At 39.1% G+C, this 23,335-nt stretch overlaps 1 protein-coding gene across 1 annotated transcript in view; it reads right to left on the bottom strand.

Annotated features, from left to right (window-relative positions):
• Window positions 1-17,558, bottom strand: part of SLCO2A1 (solute carrier organic anion transporter family member 2A1) — a 42,818-nt gene extending 25,260 nt beyond the window's left edge. The window contains exon 1 of the mRNA XM_063442260.1: window positions 17,246-17,558. Within this exon, the coding sequence (XP_063298330.1) occupies window positions 17,246-17,323 (78 nt within the window). The 5' untranslated portion in view covers window positions 17,324-17,558. The remainder of the gene's footprint in view (window positions 1-17,245) is intronic.
• Window positions 17,559-23,335: the final 5,777 nt, after the last annotated feature.

Genomic DNA, 23,335 nt, shown 5'->3' with positions numbered 1-23,335 from the left:
CTGTGTTATCAACGTATTATCCAATGCATTCCTCTTTAAGGTTGCATTTGTTGAACACGCAAGTCCTTAGTCATCCTGGTGCAGGAGGAAATGGATCAGGAAGAGAGCTGAGCGACACAGACCTTGTACCCTGCCACCTCAGGGGGTGTTTGATGTCTATGCTCCGGACATGTCTGTTTTTAGAATTACTGGTCACCGGGTGACCAGAGGCAGCAGGATTGAAACCATAATCAAATTCAAACAAAGCAAAGCTGGGAGCCATCACACGGGCACAAGGAAATACAATAACATAGAGGAAAACAACATGTACCAAAAGATAATAGGTGCGTAGGAGACAAAACATTCCAAAGAGAAGCCAAATTTAGATATATGGGATGCAACAACTGGCATTAATTTAAAGAAATTACAAATTTAAGTTGGATGTGAGAGCAAGTAATGGGAGAGAATAAATCATATTTCATTGAAGTTAAACCCAACAGAGGAGAACATCGGAAGTTACCATCACATCACAAACGTTTATGAAAGATAGTTTTAATGTATCAATGGAACTGAAGTGAGCAAAATCGCCATTGAATCTAAAATATACAGGGTTACTCACAAACATGAAAATTCAGGGTAAATAATAATAATTATTATTATTTTATTATTTATATAGCGCCAGCAAATTCCATAGAACTGTACAATGGATTCAAAGTTAATTTCAAATTTAAGGTCACCTTTTCTGAACTAGGAAAATTCTGCTATGCTTTCAGGTCACCTCAGGCCTTAAATTTGAAATCCACTTTCAATTCACTTTGAATTCTAACACTGATATAGGGATATTGTGCAAGGGAAATAGTTCATTACTTCAAAACCAGAGTTCATGAGAGCAGGAAGTTATATTCCCATCCAGAAAAAAACCCTCATAATGGTGGCACACATATATGAATCTCCTTGAATAAACACGCCAAAATAAACACAAAACAGAGCACAACATTAATAGGACGCTATCCTTACTGAAGTGGTTATTGGTGACTGGAGTCCTCTTTAAAACCGTTCTCAAACAGATTAACACAGAATGTGAGCAACAGCTGCCCACAACCCAGTCTCTCTCTGCTTAGTTTTTGAGACTATATTGCAGGGGTAGGCAACCTTTGGCACTACAGATGTTGTGAACTACATCCCCCATAATGCTCTTATACCCATAATGCTGGCAAAGCATCATGGGAGGTGTAGTCCAAAACATCTGCGGTGCCGAAGGTTGCCTATGCCTGATTGTGTTCTATAACATCTCAAATGTTGACATAGAAGCAGAAATAGCATTATTTTTATTACAAACAGTAGAATGATAAAAGTTGTCAGCTATCGCATTAGTGTTTTTTTAAGAACTTAAAGGAACACTATACTGATGGACTACCTATTTAGGTGGACAGCCCCCCTCGGAATGGAAATGAAAATTCATTTTACTGAACTTTTCTCTAACACCGCGCTTGTCTTGTTGTGGCTAGCAATGCTGCTATGGCTGAGATCATCAATATTGATAATCTCAGCACTTCCAACAGAAAGCATTGTGAGGCTATTGGGCTGCACCAATCAGCATCTCCTCATAGAGATTCATTGATTCAAACGTTCAGCACCTCGATGCAGAGAGTGGAGATGCTGAATGTAGGTGCTTCCCACTGCGCAGCACTGAAACAGAAAGCCCCTCTAGTGGCCATCTGAGTGACTGCACCCAGAGGTGTTACTAGGCAGCAATGTAAACACTGCATTTTCTCTGCAAAGGCAGCGTTTGCGTTGTTGTGCCTGCAGGGATATACTATAGACACAACAACCACTACATTAAGCTTTGGTGGTTCTGGTGACTATAGTGTCCCTTTAATGGCATTTCTGGAATGTAGTTTTGTAAAAAAAAAAAAAATGCCACCAGAATGTAAACATAATTTTATATACTCCTTCTAATTGATCAATGTGCTCAGAGCCCTCACCCCCATGCAGGCTGCGTGAGCAGACCACCATGCACAGGCCCCCTGAGACAAAGTTGAGGTCTGGTTAAAAAAACAACATGTTTCTCTGCAGTACAAACATCAGCCCTCGAGCAAAGTGGAATGTAAGTGGGGATTAAAGAGCCTTGCAATGCAACATGAAACTTAACGTGAGTACGTTTATTGTTGGATTGACTTGGGAGGGAAGGAGTTAATAAGAAATATAGAAATTAACATCTTTAGAATGTGTAATAAATATTTTTTTCATGTCAGCTCAGATTCAATGGTCAAAATCTCTACATCACAAAAACAATATATTTAACAATGATACAGTATACTATTCATAGTGTTTTCTAAAAAGTACAATCTCATTTAAGAGTCAGTTTAATAGTCTTTAATGATCACGTTGGCGCCTCTTCAGGTGTAATCCACCTTCTCTAAGGATTACTGAAGTATGTACATATGAGTAAAGAATGTGTTATGCTATTATTGCAACACAGTTTTTTTCCTAGTGTCATATATTAATGAGCCAAGGCCCACTCATTCAAAGCTATAACAGGACCTGCAAAATTTGAGGTACGGTTTGCACCCGCCATGCATGACCGCACTGTACACGAATTTGTACAGGTAGGGGAAACTACAACTGCCTCCTGTAATGTCACCGGGTTGACGGTGGGATTACAGCTGCAGTGCTTATTATAAATGGCCACAACATTAAGTTTTCTATTTATTCAATTAGTTGGGCAATAGGATGTGAGTAGTAAAGTATTTGAATAATTTATTAACTAGAATGGTTAGTGCTGGAATTTCAATTATTTATTACTATTACTCAGATATTAGTTATAAAATGAGTGTCTATTCTAATGTTTTATGTGCTGTGAGTCATGGGAAATATGAGTAAAATTACTTCCTCTAAATTAAAGGGAACTTGATATTTTTCATTTCCCAAATTCCTTGGAAATGAAGGCGTCAATGGATCAGATGTGTATCTACATGCTAGTAACAGACATCATTTTACTGCATTGCCCAATATTAAAAATATTTAATAATTCATTATTTGCCAATCAAGGATTCTTCTTCTTTGATAAAAAAAAGTCATCAGGGTTATTGGTCCAAAAAGCAATTTGGAATATAAAAAACAATAACGCAAAGTGTTTTTATAGCATTGCATTGGTTAAAGGGACACTGTAGGCACCCAGATCCCTTCAGCCAATTGACATGGTCTGGGTGCCAACTCCCATCACACTTAACCCTGCAAGTGTAATTGTTGCAGTTTTTATAAACTTCAACAATTACCTTGCAGGGTTAAGTCCTCCTCTAGTGGCTGTCTATGCGCATTAGGTCTCCCCTGCAGGCGTGGGAGGAGTGTGGGCGGAGCCTGACCCAGCGCCGAGGATTCAGGTAAGTGCCTGAAGTGGTTCTAACCCCTTCAGCGATGTGGGATGGGGGGCGGGAGGGAGGGGGGCACTCCAGGATTCTACAGTGCCAGGAAAACTGATTTGTTTTCCTGGCACTAGAGAATCCCTATAAACAAAAAGTAATAATAATAAAATAGTCTTTTTTTCTATTTTGTCACATGTCAGCAAGCAACTTCCTCCTTTACCACAGCAGTAACTGGGTCTGCTGGACTCATATGTACCATTGGAGAACCGGTGTGCCAGCCTTTTTCTGTCCTTGACCAGGTTTATATTTTAATTGTTTTGTACAATAGTACTCAGTGGTGGCTGGTGAAGTTTAGAGATTGTTAGCGCTCTGCCCCATGACTTGTTGGCTAACATAAAACCCCACGAGATACTATGGCCTGTTCATAACCAGCTGCATCTCCAGTTATTAATAAAAGGGGGGAAAAGAAACTGCAGATATAATCATGACGAGGACATACACGTAGGGCGGAACCGGAAGTCCACCGTGCAACCATGGATGACACGCATGTGGAAACATATTGTCCCCCTTCCACAGACCACCCATTGATGGTAGGTGGATGTCCTAAATAATTATGGGGGTGTCGACCTATTGTCCCCCCCAGCTTCCCCTTTTGCTGGCTGGTAGGACCCTGAAATAATATTGAAGAGTGGACCTATTGTCCCCCAGCCACTTGTGGCAGGTGAGGGGGGCATCACTAATACTATTGTCCCTGCAGGCCCCCACCCATTGGGAATGGGTAGGTGACCTAAATAAAATTGGGGGATGGACCAATTGTCTTCACTAGCCCTACCCACTGGCAGCAGGTTGAAGTCCTAAATAATTAAGGGGGTGTCCTGTGTATAGTAATATTAATAAATACATTTCCATACAATGGTTTGTGTTGGCCCGAATATATTTATATAATGTTATCATATCCCTCTGAGGCGTCATGTAAACTAAACAGATTTAAAGTAACCCTATTGCGTTAGGTACCTGAATTCCTAACACTATAGTGCCCTTTCTGCAGACTTGTTTTAGCTTCTCTTCCTCTGTTTCCAGTTAAAATATGGAGAATTTTTTTTTCACTTACTCCAGTGCCAAGACGTCATCCTGGTCTCAAGTTCATGGTCAATCCAATGCTCCGGATTGCACTTCCAAATGCTTCTCAGAGTAAAGTATTACATTCAATGCTTTCCTGTGAGCTTCAATGTCACTTGACCAAATGTTACTTGTCGGTGCAGCAGAAGCATCTCTAGTGGTTGTCTAGATTACTGCCTCTAGAGAAGTGTTAAATCCTGCAATGTATCTACAGAACTGCATTTTTTTACATTGTTTACAAAATGACAGGACCACTGAATGCAGACTACATTAAGATGCAATAGTCTGGATGACTTTAGTAGTCCCTTGAATGTTTTAACCTTTTTTCATAACTAAATCTTCCACTCCCCATATTAATTTTGTAGCCCAATCTGAACTTTCTCTAGTGTCATAATATCTTTATTTAGAACAGATGCCTACAATTGTGCAGCATATTCAAGGTGTGTGGTCTTACCGTATCTGAAATCGCCTGCAAATGTAAAATGTAGGTTAAAAGAAAAGACATACTTGCCTGATGTTCCATCCCTTCTCCTGTAACATGCATACTGGGGTCGGTTCCTTCCCTACATGACGATTGAGGTGACTGACGTGTCTCCATATTTGTAGTCTTTATCTCTGTATTTATCTTGGCAATGCATTTTTGAGTAAAGTGGGATAAAATCCCCTAACCCTCTTTTCTATCCAAATGTCCCATTATCCAATAAGCACCATATGGTTGGTGTGTCTGAGTGCAGAACTGAGCTCCACAGAATAATACTCACAGTAATGTGTTTTTAAACTCTAAATGTGTTTAGAAAATTAGTTTGTATAAATAATATACGTTGTTCTTGTTCTAAATTATATTTTAGTTGCATATCTTAATAGAAAGTATCCTAAAATTCTAGAGCCAACAACAACCACCCTTTCATACCCTAAAATGTAAGTGTCCCTCTTTGTATTTTGAAATGCTGGGAAGTATGTTTTTTGCTTTTATTTTTATTGTGAGGATTTCTGTAAATCGGGATTAGGCACCACATATTACTATGAGTTTTATTGCTTCTATTGCTGTGAAGCTCTGTGATATACACACCTCATACCATAACTCCTGAGTGTCTCTATTTAAGAGAGACAGTTCCTATTGTTGGCCCAAATCCCTCTGTCCCTTCTTTCTATCCTAATGTCCCACTTTTCTAGGAACTCCATATTTTTAGTGTGTCTAAGAGTGTACCAGAGCTCCACAGCCATAAAACTCACAGTAACGTGTCTTTAAACGGCAATATATGTGTTCAGAAATCATCCTGTTTGAATAAGATACATTGTTCTTGATCTAAATTACATTGTAGTTGCTTAAATTGTTATTAGTAAGTCATCTATTATAGGTTCTCAGAACAGCCCCGCCCTGGCTACACCCCATTCCCATATGAAACTTTAGTACAGGGGTCCTCAAACTCCGGCCCCCCAGATGTTGCTGAACTACAACTCCCATGATTCTCTGGCTATCTATGTAATTCAATTAAAGAATCATGGGAGTTGTAGTTCAGCAACATCTGGGGGGCCGGAGTTTGAGGACCCATGATTTAGGATGTATAGCATACTGTGGTGAGTTTCATTACTGTGGAGCTCTGTGATACATTTATACAGCAAAATGATTCTGACTGACTAGACAAAGGGGGCATCATAATGTGAAATATGAACGTGTAGGTGTCTCTTTTCTAGATGGGCAATCTCTCTTGAGGGGTGAGGGTGTAGTTAGGTAAACCACCCTGACAGTTTGTAAAAGAGTGACAGTTACTGACAGATTTACATATATAATGTATCAAAAGCTGAGCAATACTTATAATTTAACATTAAACATCCAATACTATGAATAATTACTTTGCCCAGATCACCATACCCTGGGCCTCTCCTGGCATCACAAGCATTAAGTCACATGTTTGAGTTCGAACACGTTTGTGGTTTCCATCTCCCTCCAGTAATACTTTCACACCAGCATTGGCAGAATATCCGTCCATCAGAGCTACGGAGACACCTCCCTGATTTACTGCTTGGTCAAAGATTATTATCATAATACAAGCAGCAACAGAAAAATATATTAATGGCTGAACATAATGTTCACTTTGGACACGGTGACGTGGCTCTCCTCCCATGATTTGAATGGCTCTTGCACAATGAAAGTTACATTCTGCATGAAGTCGCTTTGGACCAGATTACAACACATGCCACGTACGGCTAGTACTGGGGATCGCACAACTCTCTGTCACTAAGGGTTAGACTGGGATAACAAATGTGCCCGGGCATTTTAAAGCCCAGCAGTCCTCTTTCAACTCTTGGGCCAAACTCATTTTCTGTGAAAAGTCAAAAATGACATTGCACAAAGTTAATGACGGGCCAAAACTAACATACCTATTCCTGCATATTGTTGAAATATGCTAAATACATTATGTTGGGGTTTATTATTTATACATTTGACATTATTAGGTTATCATGGACCTGTTAGTCCCCGTACCTGTCTATTAGCAGCCCCTACCCTTATTGCAAACAGCTATTGTCTTATTTTTAGATCTATTTTGCATATGAAGTAAATGCTTCTCGGCTTTCCGTGTGTTTCCTCCAAATCATGGGGAAGGATGGAGAGCTTGAGAATAATAATTATTAACATCCATACTTATTTCGCCATGCTTTATAATATTACATTAATAACAAATGAGGCAAGCTGTTACAAATGTTGACAGTAATAGGTTGATGAGAATCCCGCTCAAACGAGGGTACAATCTAGAGGATTCTGCAGCTACAGACGCCTGGAATATAAACCTGAGACTGAATGCTGCCATGTTACAAACCTAAAGTGACATTATAACGCAGTTTGTCATAACAGTTATCATTATTGCGCTTGGTAATAATACTGGGTACAGCAATGTACCCCGTGATAGAGGTATAGATATCTAGAAAGAAACAGCTACCAGTTACAGCATCTTAAAGGCCAAGTTTCCTGCCTTTCTAATGTGGCTACAAATTAGAATTTCCCTTTTCAATTGTTCACAGGCCTCCTGGTTAATTGAATAAACCCCTGGGTGTATTCAGTTGTGTGTGTGTGTAGTGCGGAGGAATATGTGTTAATCCTCATTAGTACTTGATTGTTTATAAACAGTGTGCAAATAAAGTGTGAATGTGTGTTTGTGTATTGCATCAGCAGGTGTGAATGCAAGGAAGCATCAGAGTGTGTTTCACTGTACTGAATAAATAGTGTTTATGTGAATAAATGGACATTATATTATTGTGTATTTGTACATAGTGAAACTGTGAATTCAGGGCTGCATTTGCATGTTGTCAAGGTAGTAGTATATTTCTGTGTTGTGTCTGTTAACATAAGAATATATGTGTCCGGTGCTAGTGTGTTTAAATGCAGGTAATTGTATTTAATAACAGTACTGCACTTAAAGGGACACTGTAGGCACCTAGACCACTTTAGTTCATTGAAGTAGTCAATTAGCAAGTCATCTATTATAGGTTCTAAGAACAGCCCCGCCCTGGCTACACCCCGTTCCCATTTGAAACTTTAGGATGTATAGCATACTGTGGTGAGTTTCATTATTGTGGAGCTCGGTGATACATTTATACAGCAAAATGATTCTGACTGACTAGACAAAGAGGGCATCATAATGTGAAATAAGAACATGTAGGTGTCTCTCTTCTAGATGGGCAATCTCTCTTGAGGGTGAGGGTGTACATTGCAGCACTAAATGCAAAAGGGTCAAGTAGTCAATGAGCTAAAGTGACCTTTTTGCACTCAGTGCTGCAATGTAAAACATGTTTACATTGCAGCTCTAAGTCTGTACACTGTGGCTGTCTGTGGGGGCGCTTCCAGAATCAAAGTGTCTTTTGGTCCGTTATCTGAAGCTGGACGTCCTTACAGACCTCCAACGTCAGATTTTCCCCATAGAAAAGCATAGGCAGAGCCTGACCCAGCACCGAAGGACATCGGCGCAGGATTCAGGTAAGTGGCTGAAGGGGTTCATTTTGTACATATTTCGCCCCATGTATGATAATAATAACTAGTAATAACCAGGTCTATAGAAGTGCTCGGGTATCTTTCTCAGGTATTCCATCTAAGCTGCGTGTTTACTAAAAATAAAAATAAAAGTATTCTAACTTTATTTCCTCCAGGGCCAGAGGAATGAAAGTGAGCATACCGTGTGATGTGGACTATGGTTCCTGGATTAATAGTCTACCAACAGGTTTTCTGAATGGTATGGAAACTTTCCGCATTACTAAATATTAAATCATCCGAACGAGTTTCAGTCTGACATGTTTGTGCTATTTATTGACTGTCAGATCAGTAAATTTCAATCAGATATGTCTGACGATGGAACTTTGACCCAATTACTTAATTCCGTTAATCCACAATGCACAACATTGCTGTACTGACACCGTATTATTCTGACCTTCTTTCAGTTAGTTCAGAGGCACCATGTATGAATCGTCTGGGAGGAATTCTGTCTGATCATTAGAAGTGTCAAATTGAAAGGGTTGGTAAAATCGCTAAAGATTAACTTTGTTTCCTATAGAAGAGGTGTCTCCACGAAAGTACTGCAGGTGTTGGCATAGGTGATTCACTTTAAAATGTCAGTGACATTATTAGGTTATCATGGACCTGTTAGTCCCCGGACCTGTCTATTAGCGGCCCCTAACCTGACTGCAAACAGCTATTGTCTTATTTTTAGATCTATTTTGCATATGAGGTAAATGCTTCCTGGCTTTCCGTGTGTTTCCTCCAAATCATGGGGAAGGATGGAGAGCTTGAGAATAATAATTATTAACATCTATACTTATTTCGCCATGCTTTATAATATTACATTAATAACAAATGAGGCAAGCTGTTACAAATTGTGACAGTAATAGGTTGATGAGAATCCTGCTGGAACAAGGGTACAATCTAGAGGATTCTGCAGCTACAGACGCCTGGAATATAAACCTGAGACTGAATGTTGCCATGTTACAAACCTAAAGTGACATTATAACGCAGTTTGTCATAACAGTTATCATTATTGCACTTGGTAATAATACTGGGTACAGCAATGTACCCCATGATAGAGGTATAGATATCTAGAAAGAAACAGCTACCAGTTACAGCATCTTAAAGGCCAATACTAGTAACTCCCGGTTCTCCTATAAACCAAAGCCTCTATCCCTAACTACACCCAATAGTATAGACCCCAAACCCTAACCTCCTCACTATGCAATGTCATTCTTAACATTGCCATTGTTAAAAGTGTTTTAACGGCACGGTGTTCTGATGAACTCACTGGCATTACTGTGTTGCTATAGCAACATGGGCATTTAACACTCCCTATTTCGGGCAAGTGCATGCGTGCCCGTATAAGGATACAGGTAAAGGGCCTTTGTCATTCATTAAACTGCCAGTTGAGACAGTTAATTAACACTGGAAACATGCGGCTGTCTCATTCTCTGTATTTTAGCCCTTGTTTAATGATGTCATGAAAAGATTATCCACTATATCTTCAAATTAGGTGACAATCTAGAGGACCTGCCGGGTCACAGGCTCAGGGAAACTGATTTATAACTGTACAGGTGGAATAAAGGTAAAATTGCCTTTCAGGTGAAATGGCACTGAAACTAATACATTATGATTGATAGTAACAGAAGAGATCAGTGATGACTAACCTATGGTAATGTCGCATTTGTAGACTACATATCCCATGATGCTCGGTTACAGTGCAAAAGGGTAAGCATCACTGGTATAAATCATGGTATAGATCTATTAAGAGACATCACTGGAAACAGAGTTTGTTCTTGTAGACTCTGAACACTTACCTCCCTTTTTGATTAGAAGAGGGGTAGGACTTCGGCACTCCAGAAGTTATGGACTACATCTACCCTAAAGCTTTGCCAGCATTATGGCTATAATAGCATGATGGGAGATGTAGTCCAAGACATCGGGAGTGCCAAAGGTTGCCTAACCTCGGTTTAGATGGTTTAAATGTATTGTTTTCCTTTTATTTATAATAACCTGTTATTTCAGCATGTTTTCACTTGGGCTGTTACTTAGATAAATAATGTAGAACAACATTCTGCGTTCTGTGCCTGCCTGGCAAATCCATTGGTTGCAATTTATCAGCATATGGAATGCATTACTTTTCATTAAAGGCAGTGAGTCATTATGTTTTAACCCTGAAAACAAGCCCTTGCTTTTCACGTCAACCTGTCAGTCGGTTCCACCTAAATTTCTAGATGATGTATTCTCTGGGGTACCCTGACACATATCTGTTTACAGTTTGGCAATGCCACAATAACGTTTGAGTGCCCATTTTTTCTAGCAGCTATTCCTGCCAACCATAAGAAACAGTTTCACTACATCATTCTCATATTTTCCAGCCAACAAATACTATTTCTGCCTCTTCTGGATCCTAGCTGCAGTCCTTCAGTTCGAGGTAAGGTATATTTTGTTATGCAGTAATTTGTGCCCCAGAATCCATCTGTAATGCTAATGAAAAACAATAACATTTGTTTGTATTCTTAATTTCCCCACTGCTTATATATATATATATTGTTACGGTTATTTTTATTTAAAGCTAAACTGGTTTTAGAGAAACTTTCATGACTTTGTTCTCTAAAATAAATGCAACCCTGCATTCACAGAGTTTTAATTATGTGCAAATACACAGTAATATAATGTACATTTATTCTCCCAAATATCCCTTTTCAGTTACTGACCACAGTGTTTTGCAGTCCAAAATCTTTTCCAGTGTATTATATAACTCCTCAGTAATACAACAGTAATGGGTATGTAATCTATACTAATATGTTAAGAAATTAGGGTGTTGGGAGGTATATAAATGTATTATTCATTAAAACAAAAAATGGATTACTCATTTAAACAGATGATGAAACCCTCTTAAAATTCAAATTCCTAAACAGAATGTGCAATAAAGGAGGTTTTAAAATTGAAGCTCGCGTTACAGGAAGTGTTTAGGGAAGCCATGTAGGTCACATACAGGGAGGTGTGGCTAGGGCTGCATAAAAAGTGGTTTAACTCCTAAATGGCAGAGAATTGAGCAGTGAGACTGCAGGGGCATGATCTATACACCAAAACTGTTTCATTAAACTAGCATTGTTTTGGTGTCTCTTGTATCCCTTTAAAAAGAATATTTTTGTACATGTATCAGAAGTATTCTTTCTGTATTCTTCAATCACTTGTCATCACTCATCTTCCACCTTGTTTTTTTACATGGTCACCATGTCGCTTACACAAAGTTCCACAAAATACTTGAAATGAGATTATGAACAGTCATCCCATTCGTATATAATCGCCTTCAGCCCCTCTTTCACGATCAGTTCTCTTTTGGCTCCTGGTGCCAAGTTTAGCCATTTTGACCAACCATTTTCATTTTTATGTTATTTTACAATCTCTGAGTTAGGAAGCAAACCCCTCTGTTTTTAATGTTTAATTTTCCAGACCGAGTATTTACTGTAGTTTATTAAAGAGCATCGCCCTAGCTAATAGTGTCCTCAGCCGACCTCTCTACAGCATAGTTTTGTTCTTGATTACCGACCAATCTATATTTTCCCCTGCATATTTTTCTTTTTTAGTTATTCCGTGTCTCCACTTCCTAATAACATGTTTGTAGCTAACTCTTTCTTACAGGGATAAAACTGGATAAAGTTAAATCTTGATTTTAAGTCATTTCAGCATACATTCATGCGAAAATGTACTAATTCATTTAAAAAATAAATAAAAAATAACTACAAATATTTTGGCATTCCTAGGATTAACAAGGTTTACAGTGAGCTGAAGCTCAACTGCCTATCAGGCACTTCCATTTTTTTAAGGGGAGTGCTGGACCTCTCTTCTAAAACCACGGCTTGCAGGGGCATGCTCTACATATATGGTATGGAGGTAGTTTTATTCATAAAAATAAATGAATGAAAATACTGTGCTAGATAATAGAAGTCTTGATTTGTTTGTATTGTGGTGATGTCAGTTGAACGGTGTGGGGGGCTTATGACTGCAAATATTTCTGCAAATGTTTAAACAAAATTCTAGCGTGTTTTTGCGGGGGTGGGGGTGGCAATGTTCAAGCTTCAAGTATACCCCTGAATAGAACCCATAGAACCCAGAACACATTCTCATTGTTAGCTCTCATTGGTACTTTGTGGTACTGACATATGAATACAATTTTAGATTGCAGTTTTTCCAATAATCACTTCTACTGATTCTCTCAGCTATGAAATTACAAATGATGTAATTATGTAATCATGTATTGTACAAGAGGCAGAGTTTTAAATAGCAAACAAATATAAGGTGGAAGGGGCTATAAAAGGTTCCATTTGGCTGAAGCCCCTGGTCTGTTCATCACCTATAAAAAAAAAACCCTAGGCTGAATACTGTTAGACAATGGACAGTGGAGCTTCTTGTAAGGGTAATAGAACTTATAGGATCCCTTAACCCCTTAAGGACACATGACATGTCTGACACGTCATGATTCCCTTTTATTCCAGAAGTTTGGTCCTTAAGGGGTTAAACCATTCCACTGATTGGTTCTGTTGTAGCCCAACCAAGCAAATGTACAAATGAAATCTCACTGTATACTTACTTCTGACTACATACTTACTAGGATATGGCCCACATGTTTTAATAAGTTTGGTTCCTTTCTTTTGGAAAAGTTGAGTTTAATGCACCAGAGCACTAACTATCACATGTAATATATTAGGTGGAGATCTTGCTGGCACCACCCACACTTATCATATCTGGCCTGTACTTAGGTAATCAATCAGGCACCTAGAACACTTACTTCCACTTTCATAGTGTGCATGCAGTTGGCGCACACAGCACATACAGGGTAGGTTCTCTCTCCTCCCTGCATGCACAATCTGTATCTCTGACGCTCTCTGCCCATAGTAAAACACAGGATAGCCACAGTATAACTGCTATCAATTTACAATCCATGTCCAGTCATCCTATGTGATATGGCGGGGGATAAACATCTTATCCCATAAACCTCTGTGGGCAGGAGTTTATAGAAAAAGATCAGCACCTATATGCCCGAATGAGATGTTCATGTTTAAAGATGTTCCTAAGAGGTGTTTAATGCAACATTTCAATGCATTTTCAATATATGGCAGTACGTATACGCTTCTGGGCAATCAACTGCTGGAGGTAAAAAATATCTTAAAAATGATTTAACCCTCTAAGGTAAGAAGGTGCCCAGATACGCCAGCCAGCCCCTATAACAACGTCTTTGAAATTAGGTTATTATATGGGCGAAATATCCTTTAAAAAAAACTTACTGGGGTCAGTTTTTAAATAAAACAACCCAACACGCTGATGCAGAATGTCTGCTAAAGGGAGAGCAGCAGAATGTATTGCTTATACAACGATATGTTGCATATTCCATAAATGGCAAGTTCTGTACATGTGCCATCCACTAAACCTGCTAGCACAGGAAATAATTGCTCAAAATGGAAAGTGGGATAGTAAACAATTACATCTGAAATGTACTCTTCAATGAGAGAGTACGTGTTAATGGAATAGCCTTGCCTCAGTGGCTGGCAGCCTGCACACTACAATATTTTTTAACAATGACTGAATGCATGGACACTGCCAAAACTCAATATAGGATCTAAGATTTTATAACTGCTAGCACCGTAACTACAATAAATAGTTACAATAATAGTCCCCTTCGCAGTTCATATAAAATCTGTATTTTCTGCACTTTACTTTAGCAACCAGTCCTGGATTCATTCTCTAAGCGTTTGTTTTTTCCTGTATATTTCTCAGTATATTACACATTTTTTTATTTTGCCACAGCACTGCATGAGGGTTTTTATTTTTTTTTAAGTTTATTTGCATTTATTTTTAAAGGTTGTCAATATAACAGAACTGCTTATATTATTTACAGGTTGGTTTAACTTATAAACTCAGAATAGTAGGAAATAGAGTTGAAGAATTCAGGTTAAATAAGGCAAACTGTAACTCAAACAGAGTTGGATCATTTTTCCAGATCAGCTATTTTTTGCCAAAATGTTTGTTACAATTCAGAATTTGAGTGAATTAGAGCTGACATACTTGGGGATGTTTTTGAATTATCAAAGGCTAGCTGAGCATTATGGGAAATGTCCTTCCCAAATGATAGTTTTCATATGTTTTATATGTTATGATTTAAAATAAAAACTATAAAAAAAAATGGAGTAAAAATAAAAATCGAAATGTTAATTTCCTGTGCAATCTAGGGAGACTTCAGGTTTGGAAAAAGTAGCCATTTGCTAAATAAATAGAAACACAATCATATCTCCCAATATTTTAAATGGACAAAGAGGAAGACCTTTAATTTATAGGTGTGAGTGTGGTCAGGGGCGGGGTTGTGCTGATAAAATTAGGTGATTTACTAAAAATAATCTACGCAACTAAAATGTAATTTAGAATAAAAACAATGTGTCTTATCTACAAAGACTGATTTCTTAACATTGTAGTTTAAATACACATTTCTGTGAGTGTTATACACTCAGGCACAGCAACTGTATGGAGCTCCTAGAAAAGAGGTACAGAGAAACTAGGACCCAAAATAGGGACTGTCCCTCCAAAACAGGGAGAGTTGGAAGGTATGCTAAATAAATGCGTCTCAGAAGAGATTTCATTACATTTTTACAAATTAAGTAAAACGTTTTATTGGCTAATAATATGACTTGGCACACTATTTGTTTTTTTGGCTAAAAAAAGGACAGTGTCACAGTACTTATTATTATTGCAGTGACAAGTGACACATTCCGAGGGTTAACTCCGGTTAGTGACATCAGACATAAAGTCCATTTCTTGCAACTGAAGCTGAAACTTTTAAATAGCAATTCAACAATTAATGTCATTGTAGTTTCACCTGCCATGTACAACAAGATTAGAAAGATAAACATAGAACGGCAGGCGTATTGAACTGTAATTAACTAGATCTGATGTCACAAGGCTGGCTAATTGTAAATACAGAGGTGTGGAACCAGTTATGTTGAACTCAGCCCAATTACAACGCTTGTACTAGTATGTGTTCAGGGCTTAGTGAGTGACAGTCACTAACAAACAAATGGCCTTTCTGTGTTGGATGCTGGATGATTAAAAGTGATTAAATAAACTGCAATGTGTAATGTACTAAATTGTACTGTGTTACAATGCATCATTTTCCGCATTGTAATAATAAACTTTTGTGACCTGTGTTGTAAAACAATGTATCCCTCGGGCAGGTAAGGTTAGTCTAGAAACTGGAACGGCCTGTACATTCCTTGTGTACACATTGAAAGCTATTTAGGGGCTTGGAAAGATAGTACGACATATCTCATGTTGAAGTCAAGTGCACCCTAACAATTAAAACAACGAAAAAGTTTTATTTACTTTTTTCCAGAGCTTCTGACCACTCTGCCTCCCACAAGGTAATGGAGGAGAAATTGCCTCTTATGACATGGTACAATTCAATGCTCTTCGCAAGAGGACCATTGAGGACCTAATGGACTTGCGCGGTTGAGCGCTGCAAGTGCATTCAGGCTTCCCAATAGGAAAGCATTGACTCAATTATTTTCTGTGGAGGCTTCCATGTCACGCGTCATTGCAGCAGAAACACCTCTAGTGGCTGTCAGTATGGGAATTAACGCTGCAATGTAAACATAGTTTCTAAACTGTGCAATGTTTTACATTGCGGGGTTAAAAGGATAGGAACACTGCACCCAGACCACTTCATTGACATGAAATCGTCTGGGTGACTAGAGTGTCCCTCTAAGGAACTGACTATACATTCACTTTGTTTGTAAAGATCAATGAGTAGATACAGTCAGGGAAGGCTTAGAATGACGAAGTAACATTTTTTTTTTTCTTCAAATAAGCTAATTACATCTCCGTTCTGTCAGTCAGATGTATTTGGTCAAATTCAAAGTTAAGTTGAGTAACTATAAACATCTTGGAGGCAGTTACTGCACTGTATATTACACTGCAATAACATGCATTATTATAAACAGTGATTCTTAAACAGCAAGCAAATCATCGTTACAATGATATTTGTTTTTTAAAAGTCAATATTTTAATATTACCATTTTTAAAGCGGCACAATCTCATATTCCTTGTTAGAAGTTATTATATGGTTAATAATATATGAAAAATTAAGAATGGTCACTGAGCTGATTGTCTAATTGAGGAAAGGGTCTCCAAGTTAATTCTATATACACATGACGCCGTGTTTGGGTTCCTGTTAAAAGAAACTATTGGTTTCCTGGAACTGAAGTGTGTTCACTAAGGTAGAAAACACACAGTTTTAAGAAAAAAACAAAAAAAAAATTGCTGTTTTGCAGAACCATTGAAATTTGACTAATTTGGCCTAAACTTCCCTGCGATTCTTAGTTTCCTGAAAAAAACCTATGCTATTGGGATGTATAAAGCTAAAGCTAAATATTTAGAACACAGTATTTAGACAATTGAGGATATTTAGATCTCTATTGCATCGCTCTTTCAGATTCTGTGCTTATAATATACATTGTTACAGTGCAAGGTTCTGTACCCAGCACTGCAATGACATACACAGTTCAGCAGTGTTCGTACACTTTAATAATGCTACAATTTTTTGCGTACGACACTGTTCTTACGTGAATTTCAATTTCACCTCTGTTAGGGGTGTTAAAAAAAAAAGTTACTCTGGTTCAAGTAATATTTAGTATCGTTTTTGTTTAGGGTGGCATTTTGGTGTAACAACGTTTTGTTCTCACGCTGAAAGTGAATTTTGTCACGTAAAGAGTTACATAATAAAGCATGCTCGTACCTTAATGTTATTGAAGAATCCTTTTCGACAGTCAGACAAAGATCTCTCCGCCTTGTTATCCCCGAGTTTAACTCCCATTTTTTTATAAATAGTAGAGATATTTCAGTGGTGTTTTACTCCAATGCCAGTTGATATGTAGGTGTAAGGACAGATATCATGGCACAGAGTGCGTGTTCAATGCACGAGCCCTCTACCTGTTGCCTTCTGGGTGTCTAACTGTTTAATAGAAGTGTCTCTTGTCCCTTGCATTCTCCAGTGCAGACACTCGGGTTCTCTGTCTCACTGTCTCTCAGTTCAGGTGTCTGCAGAGGTTTAAGTTAAAAGGGGAAGGATTTATAAGTTTTCCACGTATGACAGATTCCTTTTCTAAATTCTCCGCCTACTTTTCAAACAATTGGTAGAAGAGAGTGATTCTGCAGATTAGACAGAAAGGGAAGGGATAGAGGGAAAGTGAAACAATTGTTAGAAGAAGATGGAAAGACGCAGGATTAAAAAAAGTAAATCCACAGTAATTTTACCATTAAACAAGCAGATATTGCCTGAACGATAAATACAAACACTGGTTTCTGTGAGATTCCTTTGCTTGTGTCATTTTTTCAAATGTTATATTTCATTCATGTTTGCTGGCTGAGCATGATGGGAAATGTAGTCCACAAATACGTTCACTGCCAAGTCCAGTCGTCACTGCTATAATAATTCCTGGAGAGATCCAGAGATTAACCAACATTTTAAAAAATAAGAAAGAAATAATATAAATTATACATATACAGCCAAAGTCCCTGCACTCTGCCAAGTGTTATTTATGTTGGGTGCTAGATATTAGCCTCTGTATACAAAGTAGCATAAAACAGTATCTGCACTCAAGGTCTTTGATCTACAAATCTACAAACACCATGAGAGCAGATTATTTTTTTAATATTATATATTATTATTTATAAAATATTTTCCCAGGAAACATACATTGAGATTTCTCTTGTTTTCAAGTATGTCCTGCATCCAGGACATATATATATATTTTTAATATAGATATATATATACATATATATAAAAGAAATACCAGACAGCCACTAGAGGGCTTATGGATTGAAACGGACCTTTGGTCCGGTATCTGACGCTGGGCGCCTTCACGCTCTGCATGAGGACATCCAGCGTCAGATTTTTTTCCCAAAGGAATTGCGTGGCATTTTTATGTACAATCATTTTTTGTGATCTTTTTTGATAGAATGCTTAAAGGGACACTGTAGGCACCCAGGCCAGCTCAGCTAATTAAAGTTGTCTGGGTGCTGTGACGCTTTTGCACATAGTGCTGAAATGAAAAACATTGCAGTTCCAGAGAACTGCAATGTTTATATTGCAACTCTAAGTCTGCCCTCTGTGGCTGTCTAACAGTCAGCCACTAGAGGGCTTCAGGAATCATAACGGACTTTTGGTCTGTTATGTGACGCTAGACATCCTCAGGAACCTCCAGTGTCAGATTTTCTCCATAGGAAAGCATTGAATAATGTTTTCCTATGCGGCGGTCTATTGCGCTCGTGGCCATTGCCGCGCATGTGCACTAGGTCTCCCCAGGCGACGTCAGAGGAGCACGGGCGGAGCCTGACCCAGCGCCGAGGGACATCGGCGCTGGATTCAGGTAAGTGGCTGAAGGGGTTTTAACCCCTCAGCCTTGTGGGAGGGGGGATTGCGAGGGAAGGGGGTACCTATTAATCGTATAGTGCCAGGAAAACAGTTTTCCTGGCACTATAGGATCCCTTTAATAACATAAAAAATGGACAGGGATGGTAAACATTTTTTGATGCATGTTAAGATGTTAAAATTATGCATTTGAACTATTTTAAAAATAAGTTTTTAAAAGGTTGCAAAAGCCACAGTGTAGCAGGGTCATTAGACATTTTACTAAAATTAAAGGACCACTTAAGGCATCCAGACCACTTCATCTCAAAGTTCCACAAAACTCGATTTGCCACACATCCGCACCAGCCTCTCAATGCTTCCCTATGGGAAAGCATTGGATTGGCTGAGATCATCAATCTTGTTGATCTCAGCCAGGGAGTTGGAGCAGCCGCTACAAGACCAGCACGGCAAGGGATGGAAGGTAAGTAATACTTTCAAACCCTCATGGGTGAGTAGGACTGCTAAATAGGTAGTGGAACACTATAGCATTAGCATTACGTTTGTATTCCTAACAGTATAGTGTGCCTTTAAGTTTGAGTGACAACTTGGAGCAGCTGGTACTCATACATTTGATAAATATCCTTTGCAGTCTGAAAACGTACATATATAATATGGTGGTAGAATGCTAAGTATACAAATCATTGTTTATGTGCATCCTGTGGCCAGTGTCTGGAGTAGGAAAAGCTGGGTTGAATTTTGGATTTTTCAAAGTTTACAGAACGAGACACCAATAAACTGTCTGTAACTTTGACGAAGCTGTGGTTTGTGGTGAATTGACAGCAAACTTTCCAACTTTTGACTAAAATAACAGAGCAGTGAATAGTAATGAAATGAACATTTGACTCTTTGCACTTCAATAAATTGGGAGACCGATATTTGAACTCTGTTTAAGTAAATATAGAACATGGTGTAACGTTTGTTCTAAAGGGTTATTCCAAGCACCATGACCACTTCAGGGATTCAAAGTGGTCATGGTGCCTGAAATCTGTATGTGCAGCATTTCGCTATGGAAAGCTGCCCTTATGGAGATTAACCCCACTGCTGCCCGAGGTGGGGTGTCATAAGCCAGACTGGCTGGAACAATCCTCAAACCTGACTAATATTCCTATGCACAGAATTACAATAATTTGGTGAGAATGGTCAGCTGATGCTCTCAGTCAATGAATGGCTGACAGGATCGGCTTCTGGCTCTGTGGGAGTCAGATGCAAGTCACAGCCAGCCTTAAAGGAACACTATCGTCACCAAAACAACTTTAGCTTGATGAAGCAGTTTTTGCGTATAAATCACACCTCTGAAGTTTCACAGTCAATTCTCTGTTAAATCATATTTGTTTCTGTTAATGCAGCCAAAGCCACACCTTTCCTGGCTGTGGCTGAAATAGTCTGCATGGAAAAAAATAGTTGACTTTTCAATCAGATGTTAACTTGCTTTAGAATTTTTTTGTCTCCTGCTCTGTAGATTGAACTTAAATTTAAAGCAGGAGGCTCCTGCAGGGTCTAGCAAGCTATTGACAGAGCAGGAGATAAGAAATTTTAAATTAAACAGAATTTGCAACAAAGGAAGTGTAAACATTAGATGACTCTATACAGGAAATGTTTATTTGTTGTTTAAAGGCCATGTTAGTCACATGCAGGGAGGTGTGAGTAGGGCTGCATAAAGAAAGTAATTTAACTCTTAAGTGGCAGAGAACTGAGCCGTGAGACTGCATGGGCATGATCTATACAGCAAAAGTGCTTCATTAAGCTAAAGTTGTTTTGGTAGCTATAGTGTCCCTTTAATGGAGACCAGGCACCCTGCAGGACAGGTAAGAGGACAAAACATGGGAAAAGGGGCAAGTCTGTATTGGTTAACATGGTTACATTTGACTTGCTGATATATCTTGTATATCCGGTGACGACGGGGATAGGCTTCAGATTGTCAATTTGGCGAGGGTATCAGTTCTTTGGTTATAGGCCATAACAGTTATGATACTGAGTCAAACTTGCCAATTAATGTGGTAAAATCAATTGAGGATAACTTTTTGTCATACGTGGCTTGTGTTGACAGAATCTAGAGGTCACATAGCCTGAAAGTGATACTCTTCTTCTACATTAAATATATGATACTTGATCATATTAAAGCAGATCTGTCACTTTTCAGTATTTCATAAAGATGTAATGCATTTCTTTGAAATACTGTTTAGGATTGTGTGGCGAAACCGACCTCGCCACGTGTCCTTGGAGGGGGCTGCTTGCCCGCCTCTTGCCTTTAGACTATGGTCCCTGTTCTTTTTCCCTGCAGAAAGGCTGGTTTGTGCCTTTCTGCGGACTGTTAAAGCCATGCTACCCCAGATAGCTATGCCATGGAGCCCAGCCGTATACTGAAAGACTGTATGACAGACTTCATGGCGATTGAACTGTATGTATGTGATCTGAGCATCATTCTGTAAAACCCTGTGGGCTGTACTATGTTTGTGGATTGGGAATAAAAGAGACTGTATGTGCCAGTACAGCCAGATTCTGCTTATCCCTCAAAACAAAGTGTCGTCTCGTTATTGGGGGAATTGGATTGTATGCTGACTGCCAGGAGTGTAACCCTTTTGCATGGTTTTCCTGTTCGGCTGTTTCCAGGATTCGTAGAGTTTGCAGTTCGGAAGATTGGTGCTTACAGTAACTGCCTGTGCATCTGGAAAGGGGAATATCACCTAAACGGTTTTTAGCCTTGGGTGAGCGAAACGGTCCGTTACAGATTGTATTGCTATTTTACTGAAATTCCAAAGCAATCGAAAGTTAGCATAATACCAAATAGGGACTAATTTATTATCTTATGGTAAAGCCTGAGGTTGACAAAAGGAGCTCCTCTGCTAACTTTTGTCCAGTCCTAGAATCTGTCAAAAATGACGGCTGTGGGTTAAAGGCTTTGTCAATTGAGAACCCTGTGGTCTCATGGGATCCTCCATAGTCCTCAGTCAGGACCAGCCTTAGGGGCAGATGTAAAAAAACGGTTGCAAGTTATGAAGTGGGGCTAAATAGTAATGTTACCTGAACCGCTGCCTGGTTCCCACTGAGGGGAAGCACGACAGAGCCCTACTTCCCCAAAACATCAGGGACTGCACTGCCTTTACTCACACCCCCAGTACCCAAAACAGAAGGAGGTAACTGTATGTGTGTATGTGTGTGTGTATATAACTGTCTATGTGTTTGTGTGGCTGTATGCCTGTAACTTTGTGTGACTGTCTGCTTGTAATTGTGTGTGTGTGTGACTTTCTGCCTGTAACTGTGTGTGCGACTGTCTGCCTGTGACTGTGTATGACTGTCTGCTTGTAACTGTGTGTGTGTTTGTGTGTGTGTGTGTGTGTGACTCTCTGCTTGTAACTGTGAATGTGTCACTGCCTGTAACTCTGTGTGTGTGTGTGTGTGTGTGTGTGTGTGTGTGTTAGTGTGCCTGTGACTGTGTGTGTGACTGCCTGTAACTGTGACTATGAGTGTAACTGTCTGCTTGTAATGTGTATGTGACTGTGACTGTATGTGACTGTGTGGCTTCGTTTGAGTGACTATGTGACTGGGACTGTGTGCATGTGGGTGTATTTGACAGTATTTGTGTATAACTGTGTGCATCAGACTATGTGTCTCACTATGGAATTATGTGCATGTGACACTGCAAAAATACACACCTGCATTCACACATTGGCCTACACAAAGGACTGCACAGCCTTCACTCCCACCCCCAGTGTTTAAAATGGAAGGAGGTAGCTGTGTGTGTGTGTGTGTTTGTGTGCCTGTCTGCCTGTTACTGTGTGTGACTGTCTGGTTGTAACTGTGTGTGTGTGTGACTGTCTGCATTTGTGCGTGACTGTCTACCTGTGACTGTGTGTGTGACTTTCTGCTTGTAAGTGTGTGTGTGTGACTGTCGGCCTGTAACTGTGTGTGTGACTGTCTGCTTGTAACTGTGTGTGTGACTGCCTGTGACTGTGTGTGTGACTGTCTGCATGTAACTTTGATGTGTGACTGCCTCTGCTCTGTGTGTGTGTGTGTGTGTGTGTGTCTGTCTGTCTGACTGTGCAATTGTGTGCATGTGACACTGCAAAAATACACACCTGCATTCACACATTGGCCTACATGCATTTTCTTAAAATCTGAATTAAATACCCACCACAAATATCAATCACAGTCAATACAAACAGGGGCGCTGTGAAGATTTTCTGCATAGAGTTTCAGGGGTCTTTGCAAAAAAACGTCACTTAATAAATTTTGAACAATTCAGTTGTCAACTCACTATTTTGTTAGAAGTCTTATCAGTAAATGTGAAAGAAGGAAAGAAAAATATTAACAAGCAAAATAAATGAAACATCTGGAACACTAAAATTGCAGTGTTTTATATGCAGTGACCTTTTAATTGCTTTAAATGATTACTGTATTAGATTAGACATTCTTTTC

The sequence above is a fragment of the Pelobates fuscus genome, chromosome 2 (genome assembly GCF_036172605.1).
Source record: "Pelobates fuscus isolate aPelFus1 chromosome 2, aPelFus1.pri, whole genome shotgun sequence".
NCBI classification, from domain to species: domain Eukaryota; kingdom Metazoa; phylum Chordata; class Amphibia; order Anura; family Pelobatidae; genus Pelobates; species Pelobates fuscus.
Note: the sequence above shows the minus strand (reverse complement) of the source record. Positions and strands in the feature narration are given on the sequence as shown.